Below are 19,732 nucleotides of genomic sequence, written 5' to 3' on the forward strand. Positions count from 1 at the left end.
TCTGGTTTCAGAGTCCTTGGATCTGAGGACTTTCAGAGTCAAAGGGTCTGCTCCACTGGTATCTTGTACCTTGACGCCAGCCATGGATTTCAGCTCAGATCCATCTGGCTCTGAGCCATAACCTTGGCGCCAGATCCGAGGGTATGGTGTCAACTCCGAGCTTTTCAGAGCAGAGCCTTCCTGTTTGCATCTCGGCGCCTGTTGGGTCAGAGGGTACGGCTCCGGCCACTATTCCTTCTCAAGAGGTCTGTGCCCCTTCGGCTTTTGACGTGGAGAGAGTCCTCTCGATCCCATCGAGACCCTTGACTAACTCTTCTTTGGTGTCCGCATTGGCTTCCTCTGTTTCTGGGGCAGATCCGGACATTCTGCTATCTCACGGACAGCCTGCTGCCTCTTTCCCCCAGGGTGCTCTGTTTTGGGAGCAGTGAGACGTTTGAGAGTCCTCCCCAGAGACCCCCCATTGTGGAGGTTCATTGCAAACGTACGTGCGAAAGGAGGCATTTGGACTCCCCACCGGAGTCTCTCATGGAAGTCCCTGATTTTGGAGGAAGGGGACGTTTCACCCTGGTCACCCCCCCCCCCCGAGGATGTCTCGTTACGAGATATCATGGAAAGCCTACGCCAGCGTGGGGAGTTGTCTACCCAAAAACCTAACTTGAACAAATTGGTGTTCCTGGAGGTATTTGGCACAGGACCCTCTACTTTCTGGGTGTCCCCTCTCGCGGATCCTTTGGTGGATCTTATTGCATCTCTGGAGTGGAACGAGACAGATACAGTGGAGCCCGTTCCCGAACACCGGGACAAAATTTTGAGTCCCACTTTGGACAGGACCTATTGGACTAAAGGATCCCCCGTTGATGCCGTAGTGGTGGCAGTCACCATTAAGGAGCTCGCTCATTAGAGCTCTACCGTCCACCCTCCTGACAGAGGGTCCAGGATGATGGACCATTTTGGGAAGCGGATGTACACGTCCGCTAACTTTTCTGTCCGTGCACTGAATTATCTGGCGCATGTGATTTGGACTGCAGCGAGACCTGATCAAGGAGATGATCGAGTCTACCCCTGGGTCCATTTCGGCGGAGGACAAGAAAGTGTTCTATTGAATGGCCACCCTAACATCTGTTGCTAACACCTCTCTGTCCTCTCCCATGCAACTGAGGGCGCCGCTAAAGCTGCCAGTACAGGCGTAGCCATCTGGTGCCATGCCTGACTCCGGCTCTGTGTGTTTTCAGAACCCTTTAAGGCATCTTTTAAGAATGCCCCATGCAACAGTTGCTCCGTTTTTTGAATTTGGTATGTGACCCCTTAGTTCAGAGTGAGGGCGGGAAAACTGTCTGTCGTCGGGGTCTGCTTTTTGGCCCCTCAACAAGCGTTCTCTAGGAATCAACGAGGGGCAAAGATGATGTGGTTCCAGAAGTCTCGGAGCTATTTTCAGGACACTCAATACTCTCCTTCCCCCAGGGGCAGAGGGGGATTTGATAGATGCTGCCCTAGAGCCAGGGTCTGTCCAATAAGTCAGGGGTCTAGATCTCCTTTGTCAGGGAGACCCACGCAGCAACCTTGAAGGGTTGCCCGGCTGCTCGTCTCTGGAGGCATTCTGGGGTCACCTCTCAATACACACAACGACGTGGGAGTCCATCACAGAAGATCGTTGGGTGTTGGAAATTATATCTAGAGGCTATTCAGTCCCCTTTCTCACGTCACATGCTCCACCCAGACACCTTCCAGACGTTCCAACTGCACAAAGGGAGGATGCAGCACTGGAAATAGCAAAGCTGCTAGAAAAGAGTCATCCAACCCGTCCCTCCAGTCCAGATTAGACATTATTCCAGTTTCTTTTTGATGCCAAAGAAGACTGAGGACTTGAGACCCATTTTGGATCTCTCCATTTTGAACTTCAGTGGCCAAGATGAAATTCTGGATAGTCACCCTTCAATCTATCCTGCCCTTCCTGCAGGAGAACGATTGGATGTGCTCGATCGACCTTCAGGATGCATACTACCACATCAAAATGAAAAAGCGCTCTCGGAGGTTCCTCCACTTCTGGCTGGGGGCCAATCATCAGTTCAGAGTGCTTCCCTTTGTCTCACCACAGCCCCAAGGGTGTTCACCAAAGTGGTAGCGGCTTACCTGAGACTCCAGGGTATGCAGGTCTTCCCCTACCTGGACAATTGGCTCCTCGCTGCCCCTTCCAGGCAACAGCTCAGTCAAGTGAGGGATTCCTTTTTTCTCTTAGCCCAGCAGTTAGGCATTACCATCAATCTCAAGTACTCACTGGCCCCCAGTTCATGTGTTGGATTTCATTGGGGCTCGATTGGACACAGTTCAAACCAAAGTCGTCTTTACCTCGAAGAGGATACAGTCTCTGAAACTACATGTCCTTTGCACTCTTCAAGCTCAGTCACCAACCGAGGAAATGGTATTAAGGGCATTTGGGTCCATGGTGGCTATGATCAATCTCTTACTTTTGGCACGTTTTCACATGCGGGTTCTTCAATGGACCCTTGCTGTCCAGTGGTCCATGTTAGATTTCCTGTTGTCTCACCCCGTTTGAGTCTCTTGGGTGTGCAGGGACTCTCTTCTGTGATGGATTCATTCCCTGGACCTTCTTCGGGGTCGCTCCTTTCTTCTGCCTTTCCCCTCGGCCACAGTAACTATGGACGCCTACCTGCTAGGGTAGGTGGGCACTGCTCTGGAAGGACAGTCCAGGGTGCATGGTCCCCCTACAAGACCAGATTGCAGATCAACTTCCTGGAGATAAGAGCTGTGCTTCTAGCATTGCAGGCTCTCCATGCCCATCTTCCCCCTGGGACGATTGCTATCCATACGGGCAATACATCTGTGGTCTGGTACATCAACAAGCAGGGGGGATCCAGGTCTTCTCCCCTATGTTGCGTAGCCATGAGTGTAGGAGGGGGTGATCTCCACCAAATTTTTTTTGGTGGCAGCGCACATTCCGGGGAGGTCCAACATTCTAGCGGACAGGCTCACCAGGTCTGTTCTGATGCCTTAGAGTGATCTCTGAATCCTTCAGTAGTGAAACAGATTTTTCTCAAGTGGGGTCAGCCTTGCTGTGATCTTTCTCTCCTTCCATTGCAAAATGCAGCAAGTTCTTCGCTCTGAACCCCCCACCGGGGGAAGCCCCCTGAGATGCTCTAACTCGCGCTTGGTCCCCCGGTCTTGTGTGCTTATCCTCCTCTTCCTTTGATTCCAAAATTCCTTCTGAAAGCTCACAGGCTGGGGAGCTTATCCTCAATGCCCCATTCTGCCCTTATCAGGTCTGATTCCCCCTTTGTGGTCTCCTCTGGTGGCTCCACAATGGACTTTTGATTCAGTTCTGGATCTGGTTTCTCATCCTTTAGGGATTCCCCATCCAGACCTAGACAGTCTGAAGCTCACTGCTTGGCTGCTCCAGTTCCCATGATAGTCGGGACTCCCGGCTTATCTTCATGTGCCAAAAGGATCCTGGTGGTGGCTCATAAGTCTTCCACCAGAAAGGTGTACTCCAGCAAATGGAGACGTTTTTCGATCTGGGCCTCGCAGCTTGCCTTAGATCCCTTCACTGCCCTGGTTTCTGCTGTTTTGGAATTTTTGGCAGGGATCTTTCAGCAAGGTGCCAGTTCTACAGTCAAGGTCCAACTTGCAGCGATTTCTCATTTTCATGTAGGTGATAATATGGCTTCTTTAGCATCTTCTAAGCTTAGCAAAGCCTTCCTAAAAGGCACCTTTCTTCTTTTGCCCCTGGTGAAGGACCCAGTGCCACCGAGGGATCTTGCCTTAGTTCTGTAAACTCTAGTTTAAACCCCTTTTGAGCCTGCAGCTTCTCTGGATCTGCAGTTTCTGTCCTGTAAGATGGTGGTCTTGGTTGCTATTACTTCTGCCAGGAGGGTTTTCAGAACTTCAAGCGTTGTCGGTCAAGACCCTTATATGATTTTTCATAACAGGATATTCTTGCGTACTAATCCATCTTTTCTCCGTAAGGTAGCTTCGGAGTCCAATAACCAGTGATTAATCTCAAGTCTTTCCCAAATTTTCAAAACAAGGGAGAAGATAAATTGCACTTATTGGATGTGCACAGACAGTTGCGCTTTTACTTGCACAGGACTAAATCCTTCCACAAGTCTGACCAGCTCTTCCATTTCTTATTCTAAGCCCTTTTTAGGGAAACCAGTATCTAAGGTGACCATTGCCCGTTGGATGTCCCAGTGTATTCTGGCGCATTCTGTAGGGATTTTTCCCCACCAGGTCATGTGAAGGCGCATTCCACCAAATCTATGGCTACTTCAGTGGGCTTTTGGTCCATAGTTTCGTTCGATATCTGCTCTGCGGCTACTTGGGCTTCATTTCATACCTTTATCTCGCTTTATAAGTTGGACATCATATCCAGGAAAAGGGCATCCTTTGGCTCCACCATGCTCCACAATATACTTCCATGAGGACCTCCCAGGTGTTTAGTAGCTGGGGACTCTCCCACAGGGTGAAGATCAAATGAAGACCACTTCAGGTAAAGAAGTTCTATACTCTCCATAATGTTCCATCTGAGTTCATTTGTCTTCAGCTGTCCCTCCCTCCTCCCCCCCTGCCTTGCACAGAGTGTGTGGTGGTCTGGTGAGTAGAGGATGTGGTCACCTCCTGGATGCCTATTTTTCCTTTTTTGCTTATGCAGACATTTAGTATGGGACAAGATGTTGGGTCATGTGTGGATGCCAAGTTGAGCAGCAAACTTGATCTGAAGGGAGGAAGGAGACAGGGGCATTATGGGTAGGAGAGGAGCTTTGAGCTTGGATCAGATGCTGGATATGCGGCCGAGTCGGATCTGTGCCAGATCCGGGAACCCACAGGTTGAAGACAAATGAACAACTCCGATGGAACTTTATTGCGAGTACATAACTTTTTTTTTTTCCAATTTGGTCTGCAGTTGTATGTCATGTAGATACAGCCTTCAGTAGATATGTCCCATTGGGGTGTTTTTTTCTCCTTTTTCCTTTGGGTGTTTTCTTTTACATGTCATGCAGGACAGGAAATGTGTGGGAGGCAGATTCTCCCATAAGGATATACCCAAGAAGTGCCTTTTTGCCTTGGTACTGCCTACCACCATACTATGAGATTTGTCAAGCTTTTGTACTGAAGACCTTACTGTGTCATCTGGCTTCCCTTTCTGTCTATATAGAAAACTAACAATTGAAGCTTGTGGCTCTGGGTTTTATTGCTTCTGAAGCCATCCACTTCTGCTGTCCAGTCTCCTCTGGATGCCTGTGTCAGGTTGGATGAAGAACCTGAGCATTGTCTGGTTCCACAGTCAGCCCCCTCTGTCATGACCAAGTTGGAAGCTAATACTGGGCTGCCTAACAGCATGTTTGCTGGCACTGTGCCCTGCTGTAGATGAGGAGGGGGAGACCCAGCTCATCATTTTGTAGGGGCCTAGCTGAATTCCTGAGATTTTGGGTAAGGAGGAAGTTCCAGATATTTTTGTGAAATCAGGCAAGGGTCTGAACCCCCTAAGTTTAAGGTTGATATTCCTTAGAAAAAGAAACAGAAAAACAGATGTGGCTACTGTAGCTAAGAATCCACAAAGAGTGGGAAGATTTCTCTCGGGGACCTGTCAGGGGATGTATGATGTTCTTCGTGTTTCACTGTTGCAGTCATTACATTTGGGTTATCTGCTTGCAGGTAACCCTCAGTCGGCCTGATTAACGAAGTCTTGGGTCCCTTCTTCCATGAAGTCAGGGGTATAAAACATGCAGCCAATAACATTACATCAGTCTTTCTTGCCGTGCGGTGCTCGAAACAGAAGCAGTTCGCAAGTGTCGGTCGGCAGACTCCTGAAATTATAGTTTTTGAATTTCAGAACTGAAGTCTTCAACTAAAGCTTAAGTACCCCGTTGGGGAAACTTTTTCTTGCTCCTTACCGATGTCAGTAAAAGTTAATAATTGCATTACTTGTGGAAAGCAAATACCTCGAAGATTTTCATTCGTACTGTATTCTTTGCCTAGGCCCTGACCACGATGTACCTTGCTGTCGGTTTTGTGCTTTATTTAATTAGTGCACTATCCGTCGTCTGTATATTTTCGTCTCTAAATATTTCGGTTCTTGGTTTAATTATCCAGAAATGTCATCGGTTAGCTATCAGAGTACCGGGATTCTGAAAAAACGCAAAGGTAAAGACAGAGGCCGCCGAGGTCCAAAACTGCTGACGACACTTCTCCTAAGCCAGTCACCAGTTCGCTGGTACTCAGTGAGGCGCGTTCGCAGCCCCGGATACCCACTACTTCTGATTTGCAGGCCTCTACTGAGACTCCTTCGGAGTCCGGTATGCTGCGAGATGCTACAACTATGGAACCCGCGGATGTCTCTAGCTTGGATGGGTCCAGAGCCGCTGTGCAGGCACCGGCTTCTGAGGGTGTATTCAGGCCTATGGACTTGCATATTAAATCAACGCCTCCTTCACTTAGGCCTAAATCTCGAACCATGCCAAAAAAAAGACTCCCAGGCCACATGCTCAGGCCTCTCTGCCTAAAAAAACAAATGATAAGAATGGCTGAAGATTTAATAACTCTTAATCAGGGGTAGCCACCCCCCCCCTTTTTAAGAGGCCTAGGACTGAAGTTGATTATGAATCTTCTGACCAGGGTTCTGTTATTTCTCATTCTTCTGATGATCTGGATTTGCCCTTCTCTACTTATGAGGATTCTGATGGAGAGGACTCCATTTCCCCTGCTTCCCCTGCAGAGGATTTTCCTTTTGGGGAAACCTTGCATACTCTAAGGGAGCATTTCTACTGGGAAAGCAAGGATTTTTCTGATTCAGAAAAGAGGCTTAGGGATTTCTTACCCCTACCTCAGCATAGGCCTTTAGCTTTTCCTCCTGTACTAGACATTGTTGATGATGCTTTTTTGGAATCTAGTTTGGCCCCTGATTCCTTGCCTCATGCTCCCAGAAAACCTGGCAGATACTACAGGGTCCCCGAGTCCCACAAGTTCCTTTTTAAAAATCCTATTCCGGATCCAGAGACTATTTCACAGGGGCCCAAGGGCATTAAGGCTTCTACTGCTAAAAATCCTACCACTTCTGATAGAGACTCCAGGGCGCTGGATAGATGGGTAAGAAGGTTTACACTTCTGCAACCTTGGCTATTAGGGCTTTAAACTGCCATTTTCATATGTTAAAGTATCAGCAACATGTTATTGGACTGCTTAAACAGAAAATGATGATTCCTGACTGTGTGGAAAATTAAAGAATTACAGGATTTAATGCATTCTGCTGAACAAGTTGAAAAACATACTTGGCAATGTGGTTTTGATTCATTAGAGGGCTCTTGCAGGGCAGCTGTTACTGGGTCTGTGCTCAGAAGGCATGCTTGGTTAAAGGAGCAATCTTTGCCTGATCATGTTAAAGCTAAATTGTTGGATGCTCCCTTAAATCAGGGCCGCCTGTTTGGCAACAAGGCTGAGGAAGTTCGTAAAAAGATGGAAGATAAAGCTAAATCTATGCAAACTGTTAGATTTCTTACAAGTTCAGCCTCCTAGATTTAGTAGACCACTGGTCCTCTAAGAATTGGTCCTTTCCAGCCCCTTCCAGGTCTTCTCAAGCCAAATCCAGACAAAGCAAAATCCCCAGGTTTCAGTCCCAGGGGACACGCAGGACTAAGCAGTGGGGGGCCAACATAAATGTAGATGCTAGAGTGTATTCACTGTTGCAATCCTGGTTTCCCTCTCTCCATCCCCCTGTCTTCTCTTTCCTTTCTAAGGGACATATTGGCATTTACTTTCTACTGGTGGTGTTCTTCCACCAGAACCTGGCTCCTACTTTGGGGTCTCCTGACGGGTTAAGGCAAGAAATACTGATGTAATGGTGTCTGCCGCCTTACTTTATACTACTGATGAACTGACGTCAGTCCTGAAGCTACAGCAGCCGACGCAGAAATACTAAGCCTTTGGTATTCGGGCCCAAATGTGATGACTGCAATACTGAATACACTCAACTACATTTATGGTAAGTGTACACAACTGTACTTTCTGAGGTATGTACGTCTGTATATCACCTTTATTCCTCTCTCATAGAGAGGGGACCATACGCATGACACTGTCTATAAGCCGTAAAGCTTTGGAACACTGGCCAGACATGCAAAATTGTAAAGGGAAAGAATGATAAACTTGCTCATGGAGCAACAAAGTTAGATGACTGTTCAATTTTCAGTAAATTAGTTGATCTATCTGAAATAATGCATCATTGTTGATAGTTTTGTATAGAGTTTTCTACTCCATCTCAAGTAGTCTTTCTGAAAAGACTGAGTAAACAGCATTTTTTTTAGTTGTATTGCTCTTTCTTGGGTACCAAGTTTCTGCTATTGGGTGTAGCAAAGAACAGTAGAACAATTGTGCAATTAGAGACTGTAGATAGAACTTAACTAAAATATAAATATTAAAGCAAAATTTTGATCTTCCAGTGTTTTTACTGTTTTAGCTCATTTGTAGTGCAAAAATTAGACTAATGTCTGTCTTTTTTTTTTTTTTTTATAGCATATAGTACATTCTTTATCGTAGGACTAATATTATCAATGCAGATTCCTTTCGTAGGATTCCAGCCCATCAGGACAAGTGAGCATATGGCTGCTGCAGGTAAGCTTTTGGAAACTTAATGGTTTTAATATCCCTGTATCCTGCTTTTATATTGTACACAAATACATCCTGTGTACAGTCAGTTAAGATCTTTCCTCAGAATTTGGGATTTTGTTAAATTGTTGTGATTCAGTTTTGTATGTTCTGTTGTATCCTTTTTTTTTCTTCTGGCCAAGAAAAAAAAAAAAACTGCAGAGCAAAGACTTGTGTAAAGCAAAAGTATGTTTGTACACGCGTGCAAATGTACATTGTTTAATGCCTGGGAATCGTACAGCAGTATATACACTTTTTGGAATCTTCCATTAATAGCAACACAAGGTGTTTGAGCATAGTCACTTTTCCACAGTTGAGCATAACTCTTGGGTTCTCTCATCTTGCTTAAGGATTCTCCCATCATTCTGAATTTGTAAAAGCAATGACTTCTCATCTTCCCTGCAGGGATCAGTGAAGGATCATTCTGTGCAGTGATGTAAGTAGTGCACTTGACTTCTGTTATGTACCTAGTTGGTGCATGACTTCAGTTTTTTCCTTGCCATTCCAAACGTTGCAAATGTCCTGCATACCAGATAACTTTGTTGCACACTAGCTTGTACTGTTGCTTCATTTTAGTGGCTACTTTTGACCTATTCCAACTTCAGTGTTTATTATTTTACTCAAAGATTTCTTTTTATCCCATATTGTTAAAGTGCAATTTAAAATATACTTAAATAACATTAATTACCTGTTAGTCTTGACTACTGCGGTGGTGGTGCTGCGGTAGCATTGTCGCCTCATAGCAAGACGTTTCCCGTTCGATTCTCAGCTAGAGCGTCTTCTGTGTGGAGGCATACGTGAATGGGGCATGCCTTCGTTGAAGGTTGTCAGGGCTGGTAACCTGGTACGTAAAAATCAACTACCAATCATTAGCGCACCGGAGTTCCGCTGTGGCGACCCCTAACCGGGAAAAGCCGAAAGACACAAACAAACCTGTTAGTCTTGACTCAAGAATAACTCTTCAGGATGTGCAATCATTGGTGCTTTTTATTTAAATAAATCACAGTATTGGGAAGACTACCTTCATAGTTTCCAAATCAGTCTCACCAAGCAGCAAAATTGTACAAGTTTTATATCTTTTCCTTATCACTAGCTTTCATGTAGGATTCTGACGTTAACAAATAGAGTCTCTGCAGACCCTCATGCTTCTTGCTTAGTGCTGCATGTGAACACAACCATGTTTTTAGTAACAATAATGTTGTGGAAAAGTATAAGCCACCTGGCCTGGCAACTAGTCTTGTTTTCGACCTTGTAAAGTTCAGTGCCAGTAACATTTGTATCTCGCCAACATTCCTTTTAACTACCCATCCCAGCCTGGGAAGGTCAGAGGTCTCATAAAACAAAATCTATTTCACATTGTGTTCTTTCCTGCCAGAAGCAGACTATGTAGACCATAGTACATCCCTTAACCCCTTCAGCACTTTCTTTACTTTCCATCATCTGTTAGTACACTTTGCAGCTTTAAACTAGAATGCAGTTGTGAAACACTTAGAGCTACAATAAATATCTGTAGTTTACATAACTATGCATTTTACATTGCATATCATTTTTAACATACGTATGTGCTAAATATTTAATTTGTGCAGAAACTAAGTTAATATACATTTTGATGTAGAATATTCATGAGAAATGCATTTTTCTCTAACAGAATCCCCTTTGACACTATCAGTGTCATACAATACACAATTATATATTGAGTTTTCTCAATTTGATAAAATATGCTTCAACATCATAATATCTGTAGTGATTGATTTTTTATTCATCTCAAGCTCATCAGGTATGAGTGGCATTTCATGTGCAGGTGCGATTAAGCACTTTGTGATTACAGCCTTCAGAACAGAAAATATTAAAACAATTAAAAGAATAGTAATTATTATGATGAGACCTTATAATATACTAGTTCCCAGTTTACCAAATACACTGTCCAACCATCCAAAAACTGTCCATTATTTGGAAGTGCTGTCCAAATCCTTGGCCCTCTACTGTGAAATTGGGCAACCTTTCTTCATCGTGATGGTCACTAATATCAGAATAACTTCGTGTGAGGGCAAATGGCAGCCCCCTTTTGCAGCAAGCTTTATATCAAGTGCCAGTCCATTCTGTAACACAGTTCAGATTTTAGTCATTTTTCAATTTGCCGTTATAATGTGATATGAAGCATGGTTAGCTACCTTCTGAAGAAATTGAGCAAGCATTGTGATTTCAAGCATTGTCCTTTGCACACCATACCCAAGAGTAAAAATTGAAAATACTTGCTCCACCCAGTGGATTGCCCACTTCTCAAGTCTGCCTGCTGGTGAGTTTTCAGTATGCTGAATAGTAGGAGTAATATAACCCACAAAACAACACCCTGAGCAGTTTGTGGGTAACCAGAGGTAGGGACGATAACCACAAATATAGAAACTATTTTCTATTATACCCATGCCATGCCCCCAGTCCTAGTGTTCTAAGTGTAAAGAGTTCAACACACTTTCATGTCTAGTGTCATTGCATTTGCTGATTCCCACTGGCACACTACCATTTCTGGCGTAACTTGTCCCCACGATTTGTGATTGAAAGCTGAAAAGATACAGCTTTAAAAAAAAACCTGTCACATTGTGCCAGATCAGATTGGTATCACCACGTTCCTTTTCAAATGTTACTTGTGATGCAGGAATTGGAGTCATGGGAGTCCCTGCCTTAGAATTTTGAGGTGTATGTGAACACACCCAACAGTTTATCATATTTAAATCCACAGCATACTGTCGAAGAACCAACAGGAAACTGTTTTCTCTCTTCTAGGTTATAGAAGGAAGCAGCAACAAAAATAGAGCAAAAGTACCTGTTGCCACACTATTCATCATGAATTGCTGCTTAAGTTGATTTTCCCCTTAATTTTTTTCCACTGGGGCAGATGATTCATTCTTCACACTTCGATCTTCTGATGCTGACAATGATGATTCGTCTTGGGCCCCTACACAACAGGTGGTCTTAGTGGGATAAGTGAATCCAGGTTGGTATTCATGTACAGCTGACTGCAGTTAGGGTGGTGAGGATTATATGGAAAGGGCCTTTCCACCTCAGGCTCAAACAGTTCTTTCTCTGGAAAGTTTTCACATAAACCTAATCACCCGGCTTCAGTTGGTGACAGGGCTGGTCAGGATGTCGGGGAAGAGCCTCTCATACAGTTTTGTGATACTGCTGCAAAAAACTTACAAGTTGTTGACAATATGATAATATTGCATCATCCATTACAGTTCATTTGACACTGAGGGAGCAGCTGGTAGGGTCATGGGTCTCCCCATTAATACTGCATAAGGGCTCGATTTTTGTGTAGTATTTAGCGTGCTTCGTACACTCATCAGAGCTAAAGGAAGTGACTTGGGCCACTTAAGATTTGTTTCAGCACAAATTTTTGAAATCTTATTTTTAAGGGTCCTATTACATCTTTCCACCAGTCCAGATGATTGCGGATGGTTGGGACAGTGAAGGCTCGACTTAGTGTAGAATATCTTACACAGTTGTTTCATCAGGAAGTTATTGAAATGGGTTCTTTGGTCACTGTTAATAGTGCAAGGTCCACCAAACCTAGGAATAAAGTCGTACATCAGTTTCATTACTATGGTGGTAGAATCTGCTTTCTGACATGGGTAAGCTTCTACCCATGCAGAAAACATACACACTGTTACCAAAATATATTGAAAATTCTGTACTCTCAGCATTTGTATATAGTCAAGCTGTACATTAACAAAAGGTGTCCAAGGTGGTGGTAAGCTTGCAGCCTTAATATATACATTTTTGCTGACACTGTTTTCCAAGCAAATCGCATAGTTAACATACTGAAGTATCAGAGGAGACATGAGGAGCGTACCAACTTTGGGTAATTGGATTAAATAAAGCTGTCTTACCTGCATGTGCCAGTAAATGATATGCCTTACCAGAAAAGGTAGCAAGGAGGCAGACGTCACCAGTTGGTTGTCTGGATGTTGACATATTCCATCAGAGGGTTTAATACATCCATCTTAGTCACCTCAGAATTTCTCCCTGTGATGCTTCAGCTTGAAAAACTGACACTTTATCAAAATCAAACACGTCATCATTATTAGAGGTTTGCAATAGCATTACATAAGAATTACTACAATAATCATCTATAATCTGCTTGGTGTCATAATCTGCCAAATTATTTCCGTGTGTTACATTGTCTACACCCTTCTGATGGGCAGTACATTTGATTATAGCCAGCTTTTTAGGCAGTAAAAGGTCCTCAAGAAGGATATCTACATGTTTGTGCTTTTTTAATTTTAGTGCCCAATGAGGTTAGGAAACCGCTCTTCCTCCAAAGCTGACTGAATTCATGTACCACCCCGAAGGCATATCTGCTATCAGTATAGAGATTTGCAACTTTGTCCTTGGCATATCTGCTATCAGTATAGATATTTGCAACTTTGTCCTTGGCTTATTCACAAGTGTTTGTAAAGCTACTAACTTAGCTATTTGGATAGAATGAACACCTTCTAATCTCTGTTGAAGCAACAACTGGTGTGCTTTGCACACAGCAATTCCAGTTGTCCCTTTTGGTTTCTTCCACATGAACTACCGATGAACAATTCAGCTCTGCATTCAGTATAGTAGTGTCCCTAAGGTCATCCCTAGGAGAAAGCAGATGTTCGTGTTGCACTGTTGCAGTCATTACACTTGGGTTATCCTGCTGGCAGGCTACCCGCAGTCGGCCTGAATTCCAAAGTCTTGGTCTGGCATCTGTTGCTGTCGCCTCTTCCCTGACTTCAGAGCACCAGGGGTATAAAAGATGCAGCCAACGCCATTTTCTCCAGTCTTTCTAGCCACGTGGTGCCCGAAGCAAAAGCAGTTCGTAAGTGCCAGTTGGCCATCTCATGAGATTTTCAAAATTGAATTTCAGTACCGAAGTCTTCTATAAAGCGAAGTACCCCATTGGGGAAACTTTTTTCTTGCTCCAGACCGATGTCAGAAAAAGTTAACAATTGTATTTCTTGTGGGAAGCAAATACCTCATAAGGATTTTCATTCTTAACTGTATTCCTTGCCTAGGCCCTGACCACGACGTTGCTAGTTGTCGGTTTTGTGCTAGATTTAACCAATGCACTATGAGAAAGCAGATAGTCTCACACACACACACACACACACACACACACACACACACACACACACACACACACACACACACACACACACACACACGCAATCATGCAGTTTGCCATTCTCAGCAGTTGGTAGCAAGGATGCAGGATTTAGAACAGAACAGCTTATGAGCAAAATAAATGGATCCATTTTATAGCTGAATTTATTTGGCTAAAGGCTTATTGCAGGCTTTGAAGTATGTGGAGCAGCAGGCAAGTGAGTGTTACACTTGTTTCTCAGTTCCCAAGGATCCCATGTCATATGATCCTGATAACTGGGACAGGGCTTCATTTCTGTTTTCTTAAGTCCCAGATTCTAATACTGAGGAGCATGTTTCCTCAGTTTATCCTATATAAACTTTTTCTTTTGCTGAATCTGTGTCCAGAATGAGTAATTTGTCAGTGTTTTGAATGTTCTCTCTTCTTTAACGAGAGATTGTGTTGTGGATATGCCATGCTCTACTCTTATTCCTGCTATCATGCCAGTTATGGAGGAGGTTTTTAACCTGGCCTGCAATAATCCTATTGTCCATCTTCAGTCCGTAACCAGGCAGACTGTGAATACATTTTTGGTCAATGATAATCCTTCCCCTTCTAACAATGATGGTAAAGCTTTAAGATATTTTGGTAGAGAATTATTTTCTCTACTTTAGCCTTCTTAATTTTGAGCTACCAGGCTCATATGTTGAAATATCTGCTTGCCTTTGACATTTTGTTGAATTTGAATGCCACTTTGCCTTCAGGACATAGGTTCTTTCTGAATCCTATTTTTGCTACTCTTTTTCAAGTGTCTAAACATTCTTTAGTGTGTGTGAGTTTTTGCTATGTTCAGAGTGGCAGCTACTGCTTCTGTGATTAGATGATTTGGCTGTGTATGTAACTGAAAGTTCTCTTGTATGTTTTACCCTAAAATTTGAATTCTCCTTTAGATAATGAGGTTTTATTTTGTCCTGCTGCTGCTCATGTACTCAGTTTGAGAGACTGATTCTAGAGGTTACTAAGATTTTTCAGCTCTTTCTATAAATCTGTAAACTGGTTCATTTTTCAAAAAGCAAATCAAGCAAGTTTCTGACAAGCAGAACACTAAAAACAGGACGGATCATTATAAAAAGGATCCTTTCAGAAAACTGGAAAAGCCCCTACTTTGGAAGGATCATTCTCCTAACTCCCTGACACTTCATATCTGTCCCAGAGAATGGGCCACATTCTTCCCCTTTGGCATCAAGTTTTCAGACAAATTGAAGAGTAGTTCAGGAGTTGTAGATTGCATTGAGAAGGCCTGCCTCCTTTTCTTGGTATTCCTTCGTGTCCACCAAACCAGACAGAACAATGTGATTATTCTCAGTGCTGCAGTAGTCTTTTCGTTATATTGAGTTGTTTTCTGCTTAGAAGGCTACTGCAGTAGTGAGGAATTCAAACATCCTCTGTTACGGAGAAGCCCCTACTTTGGAAGGCTCATTCTCCTAACTCCCTGACACTTCATATCTGTCCCAGAGAATGGGCCACATTCTTACCCTTTGGCATCAAGTTTTCAGAACTTACCTTCTCTTGAAAGTTTTCCTGAGTTTCTCCAATCAGTGACTTCAGTCAGTGTGTGTGTCAGGATTCTAGGGCTCTTGACATCCATGATTCTCATGATTCCTCTTGCAGGGTTGCACGCAAGTCCAATGGTTCTTAAATGGTGGTCCCAACATTCTCAACCTCTGGAATTTCGAGTTCAATTCTTAAATTCTTAGGTTTTGTGAAGAGAGAACTGCTTTGGTTGAGAGATTTCCCTGAATACGTTTCCCATTCTCTCCCTTCGAAACCCTGCTCACTCTGTTACAACAGGTGCATCAGATTTTCATTGGGCTGCTTTATCAATGGGGTTAAAAATGTAGGGTCTTTGGAACAAAACTGGCTATGGCTTTTTATTTCCACCATGTTAAGTCACTTCCAGGCAAAGTGTCTTTGGCATACAGGAAAGGAATGGACTTGCAAGTATTCTACAGACAGCTACTCTGTCCTTTGTACGTACTTCTAAAAGCATTACAAACTGTTTCTTCACCAGGACCAAAACAAGTCTTGCTAGGGCCATTCTCCAGGGGCTCCAGAATCCCAAGCCTTCCTCTTCCCAGGTTGGATAAGCTGTAGTAATCTACCTGTGTAACTAAAGGCTACTGCAGTAGTGGTACTGATGAACATAATACAGGTTGTGTAAGCTATGCTTATTACAGTAGATGCTCAAAATGCATCACTGCTACAGTAGCCACACCCGACCTCCATCCTCATTTTCTGCTTATAGTTGTTTTTAGATATAGTTTTCCTGACTTTTCTTTATTTTTTTCTGGACAGTAAGCACTCTCCCTTCCGGGGGGTTGGGAGTGTTTTTGCTGCTCAAGTTGTTGTTTTTTCCCTTTGGGGCTAATGCTACAGAAGCCTTGGATGTGTGTAGAGGTGAGCAAGAGACATCAAAATACTGGCTGGCTGTTGTATCCTGGGCAGGATTTAACCTGTATAGCTAAAGGCTCCTGTAGCAGTGATTACTTTCAAACATTTACTGTTATGGTATGTGCGGCTTGCACAATTGTACTTTCTTCAGCAATGGAGTCTGGAACTTTCTCATTCTGCTGATGTTCATCGTGTTTCACTGTTGCAGTCATTACACTTGGGTTATCCTGCTGGCAGGCTACCCTCAGTCGACCTGAATTCCAAAGTCCTGGTCCGGCGTCTGTTGCTGTCGCCTCTTCCCTGACGTCAGTGCGCCAGGGGTATTTAAGATGCAGCCAATGCCATTTTCTTCAGTCTTTCTTGCCACACGGTGCCCAAAGCAAAAGCAGTTTGCAAGTGCCGGTTGGCCGACTCCTGAGATTTTCGAAATTGAATTTCAGAACCGAAGTCTTCAATAAAGCTAAGTACCCCGTTGGGGAAACTTTTTTTCTTGCTCCAGACCGATGTCAGTAAAAGTTAACAATTGTATTTCTTGTGGGAAAAAAATACCTCATAAGGATTTTCACTCTTACTGTATTCCTTGCCTAGGCCCTGACCACGACGTTGCTAGTTGTCGGTTTTGTGCTAGATTCAACCAACGCACTATTAAGCGTCGGTTTGATTTTGCTTTACATTACTTTGGCCGAAGGTTTAACTACATAATGCCGTCGGAACAACTGACGACCAGAATTCATAAAAAACGCAAAGACAAAGAAAAGGACAGGCTTCCGAGGTCCAAAACAGACTAAGCCTCTTCTAGGCCAATCGCCGGTTCTCAGTGAGGCGCTTTCGCAGCCCCTGACACCCGCTACCTCAGAGCAACAGGCCGCCTCCGACTCCCACGTGGAGACGACTAAGCCTCTGGAAACTCAAGGTATTGGGCCTACGGAAACTATTCCCTCAGATGGGTCCGGAGCCGCTGAGCAGGCATCTGCTTCTGAGGGTGTTTTCAGACCTACACAGCTTACTATCAAGTCCACTTCAGCAAAGGCAAAGTCTAAAACACCACTAAAGACAAAGAAACAAGTACAGCATTCTCCTGGACAGTCATCCATGCCAAAGAAACAGATGCTTAAAATGGCCGAGGACCTAATTACTTTGATCAGGGGTTCCCATCCCTCTGCTGATAAAAGGCCTAGGCAAGACACTAACTATGACTCCTCTGACCAGGTCTCCATTTCCTCTGATTCCTTTTCAGAACAGGGATATTCTCTTCCTCCCTATGAGGACTCTGATGCTGAAGAATCAATCCCTTCAGCCTCTCCTCCTGAGGATTATTCTTCTGGGGAAACCGTAGACACCATGAGGGAGCATTAACATTAGGACAGCCAGGATTATTCAGAATCCAAGAAAAGGCACAGGGACTTTCTTTTACTGCCTCAGCAAAGGCCCCTTGCTATCCCTCCTGTACTAGATATTGTTGATGTTTTTTCTGAATCCAGTTGGTCTCCTGATTCTTTACCCCCTGCACCAGTCAAGCCAGATAGGTACTACAGGGTCCCAGACTCTCATCATTTTCTTTATAAAAACCCTGCTGCTGATCCAGAAACAATTTCTCAGGGTCCCAAAGGGGTCAAGGCTTCCACTACAAAAAACCCTGATGTTAAGTTGTCAATCTCGCCTTCATTCTTGCTGGAAGGGTTCGGAGCCGATCCTCGGCTCCGACTCGGCCAATACTAAAGCTCGAGAGCTATTTTTACCGGCTTGAGGCTCCCCTATATCCCACAATGCTAGGCGGTAAATACCCAGATCTCGTTTGCCGCTTTAGCTGCGAGGTGCTTGTTTTTACTGGCTCTGCAGGTTAGTGACTTTTTATAGTTGTTAAACTCTAAAATCCCCTTATTTTTCTTTGGATAGTTTCTCTAAATATTTTTTTTTAGTTATATATCCCTAGTTTCATTCGGGTTCCCCTAATTCTTTTTCCCGTTTATCCCCCGTTATCTTCCTTAGGCCTTCGGGCCCTCCTAACTTCTTTCCCTTAGTCATACTTTATTGTGTGAGTGATTGGCTTAGTTTTCCCCTTTCTTTAAAGGTGTGTCTGTGTGTGTGTCTGTGTTTTGCAGATACATTAGGATGTCTAAAGAATCCAAGGTCTCAGGCTTCAAGAAGTGTGACTTGTGCTGTCAGAAAATGTCTCTGACAGACGGTCACACTTCTTGTGTATATTGCCTGGGACCTTTGCACCTGCAGGACTCTTGTTCTGTCTGCCACGCTTTCAGTCCAAGAGTCCTGCAGGAACGCAAAGATAAACTTATACTTCGAGGCTTATTAAAGCCTGAAGGCTCCCTGACCCAGACTGCGTCAGGAAAACCTTCAAAGCCTTCCAAAGCGTCGGCTCCAGCTTCGGAGCCGTCCGCTGGTGTCTCTAAGGCTGCTTCGACATCGACTCTGTCTGGAGCCGATGTTTTGAAGATCCATACCGTTACCTCGGCTCCGGCTGGAGCCGAGAGGTCCGAGACTCAGACGGCTCCGATAGTTTTGTCGGAGCCATCTACTAGGAAGAGGTCGAGATCCCCATCCATTGGCTCTATCCACTCGGCCCCGGGATCTCCACTCTTAGAGAGGAGCCATAGGTCCCACTCCTCTTGGTCCTCCAGACTGTCCGACCACAACTTGGAGAGGGTGGTGAGCAGACTTCTCAAGTCCCAGGCACTGGCCCAAATACTGCATAGCCCTACCCAAAGGTCAGTGACTATACCCATCCCTTCCTCAGTTCCTCCTCCGATTCCCATGAGTTCGGAGCCGGAGCTTCTGGGAGCCATGACTGTCGGTGCATCGGAGCCGATACTTCCACTTTCGGCTCCGTTGTCGGCTCCGATCTCCTCCTTGGAGGGATCTGGGCGCCGGGCTTCCCTTGTCTGCTCCGAGGGGGCAAGTGGCATCGGACCCTTGTCCGAGCCCATCCGAGCCCGTTCTCCCTCTCTGAGCTTTGGCGCTGGTGAGCTCGGCCCCAACATCGGCCTCGGAGCCATCCCTTTCGGTGCCGGGAGGAGTCCTCATCTCTTCGGAGCGGGGATCTTCGGCCCCGCCTGATCGGGGTGCCTTCGAGGTCATGCGGAGCGTGCTAGACCCGGTGTCTGCTCCACGGTCGGCTCCCTCAGCTCCTCCCTCTACAGTGCCTGCGATGGTCTCTACCCACCCTCTCGTCCCAGACCGTAGAGAGCCAACGTCTCAAGTTTCCCCACTGGGAATATCCTCCTCTTCCGAGGCTTCTCCTGATCCTTCAGGGGAACCCCCTCGGAAGAAACAATGCAAGAGGAAGCATATTGACTCCCCCGAGTCTATCACCTCTGATACCGACTTGGATGAGTCGGAAGGGTCTCCACGGTCCTCCTCTGAGGAGGTCTCCTTTTCAAACATCCTTGAGATCCTTAGACAGAGGGGGAACTGGTCCACCCTTAACCCTTCAGAGGACGAGTCGGTCTACCTTGAGGCTTTTGGCTCTCGCCCTTCCACCTCCTGGGTATCTCCTCCCTT

General features: G+C 44.9%; 1 protein-coding gene across 1 annotated transcript in view; it reads left to right on the forward strand.

The window, feature by feature from the left end:
• Positions 1-19,732, forward strand: part of STT3B (STT3 oligosaccharyltransferase complex catalytic subunit B) — a gene marked incomplete in the record, with an annotated part of 781,351 nt that overhangs the window by 312,879 nt on the left and 448,740 nt on the right. The window contains 1 exon segment of the mRNA XM_044066668.1: positions 8,521-8,619. Within this exon segment, the coding sequence (XP_043922603.1) occupies positions 8,521-8,619 (99 nt within the window).

The sequence above is a fragment of the Protopterus annectens genome, chromosome 3.part1 (genome assembly GCF_019279795.1).
Source record: "Protopterus annectens isolate FY-2018-M chromosome 3.part1, PAN1.0, whole genome shotgun sequence".
Lineage (NCBI taxonomy): Eukaryota > Metazoa > Chordata > Ceratodontiformes > Protopteridae > Protopterus > Protopterus annectens.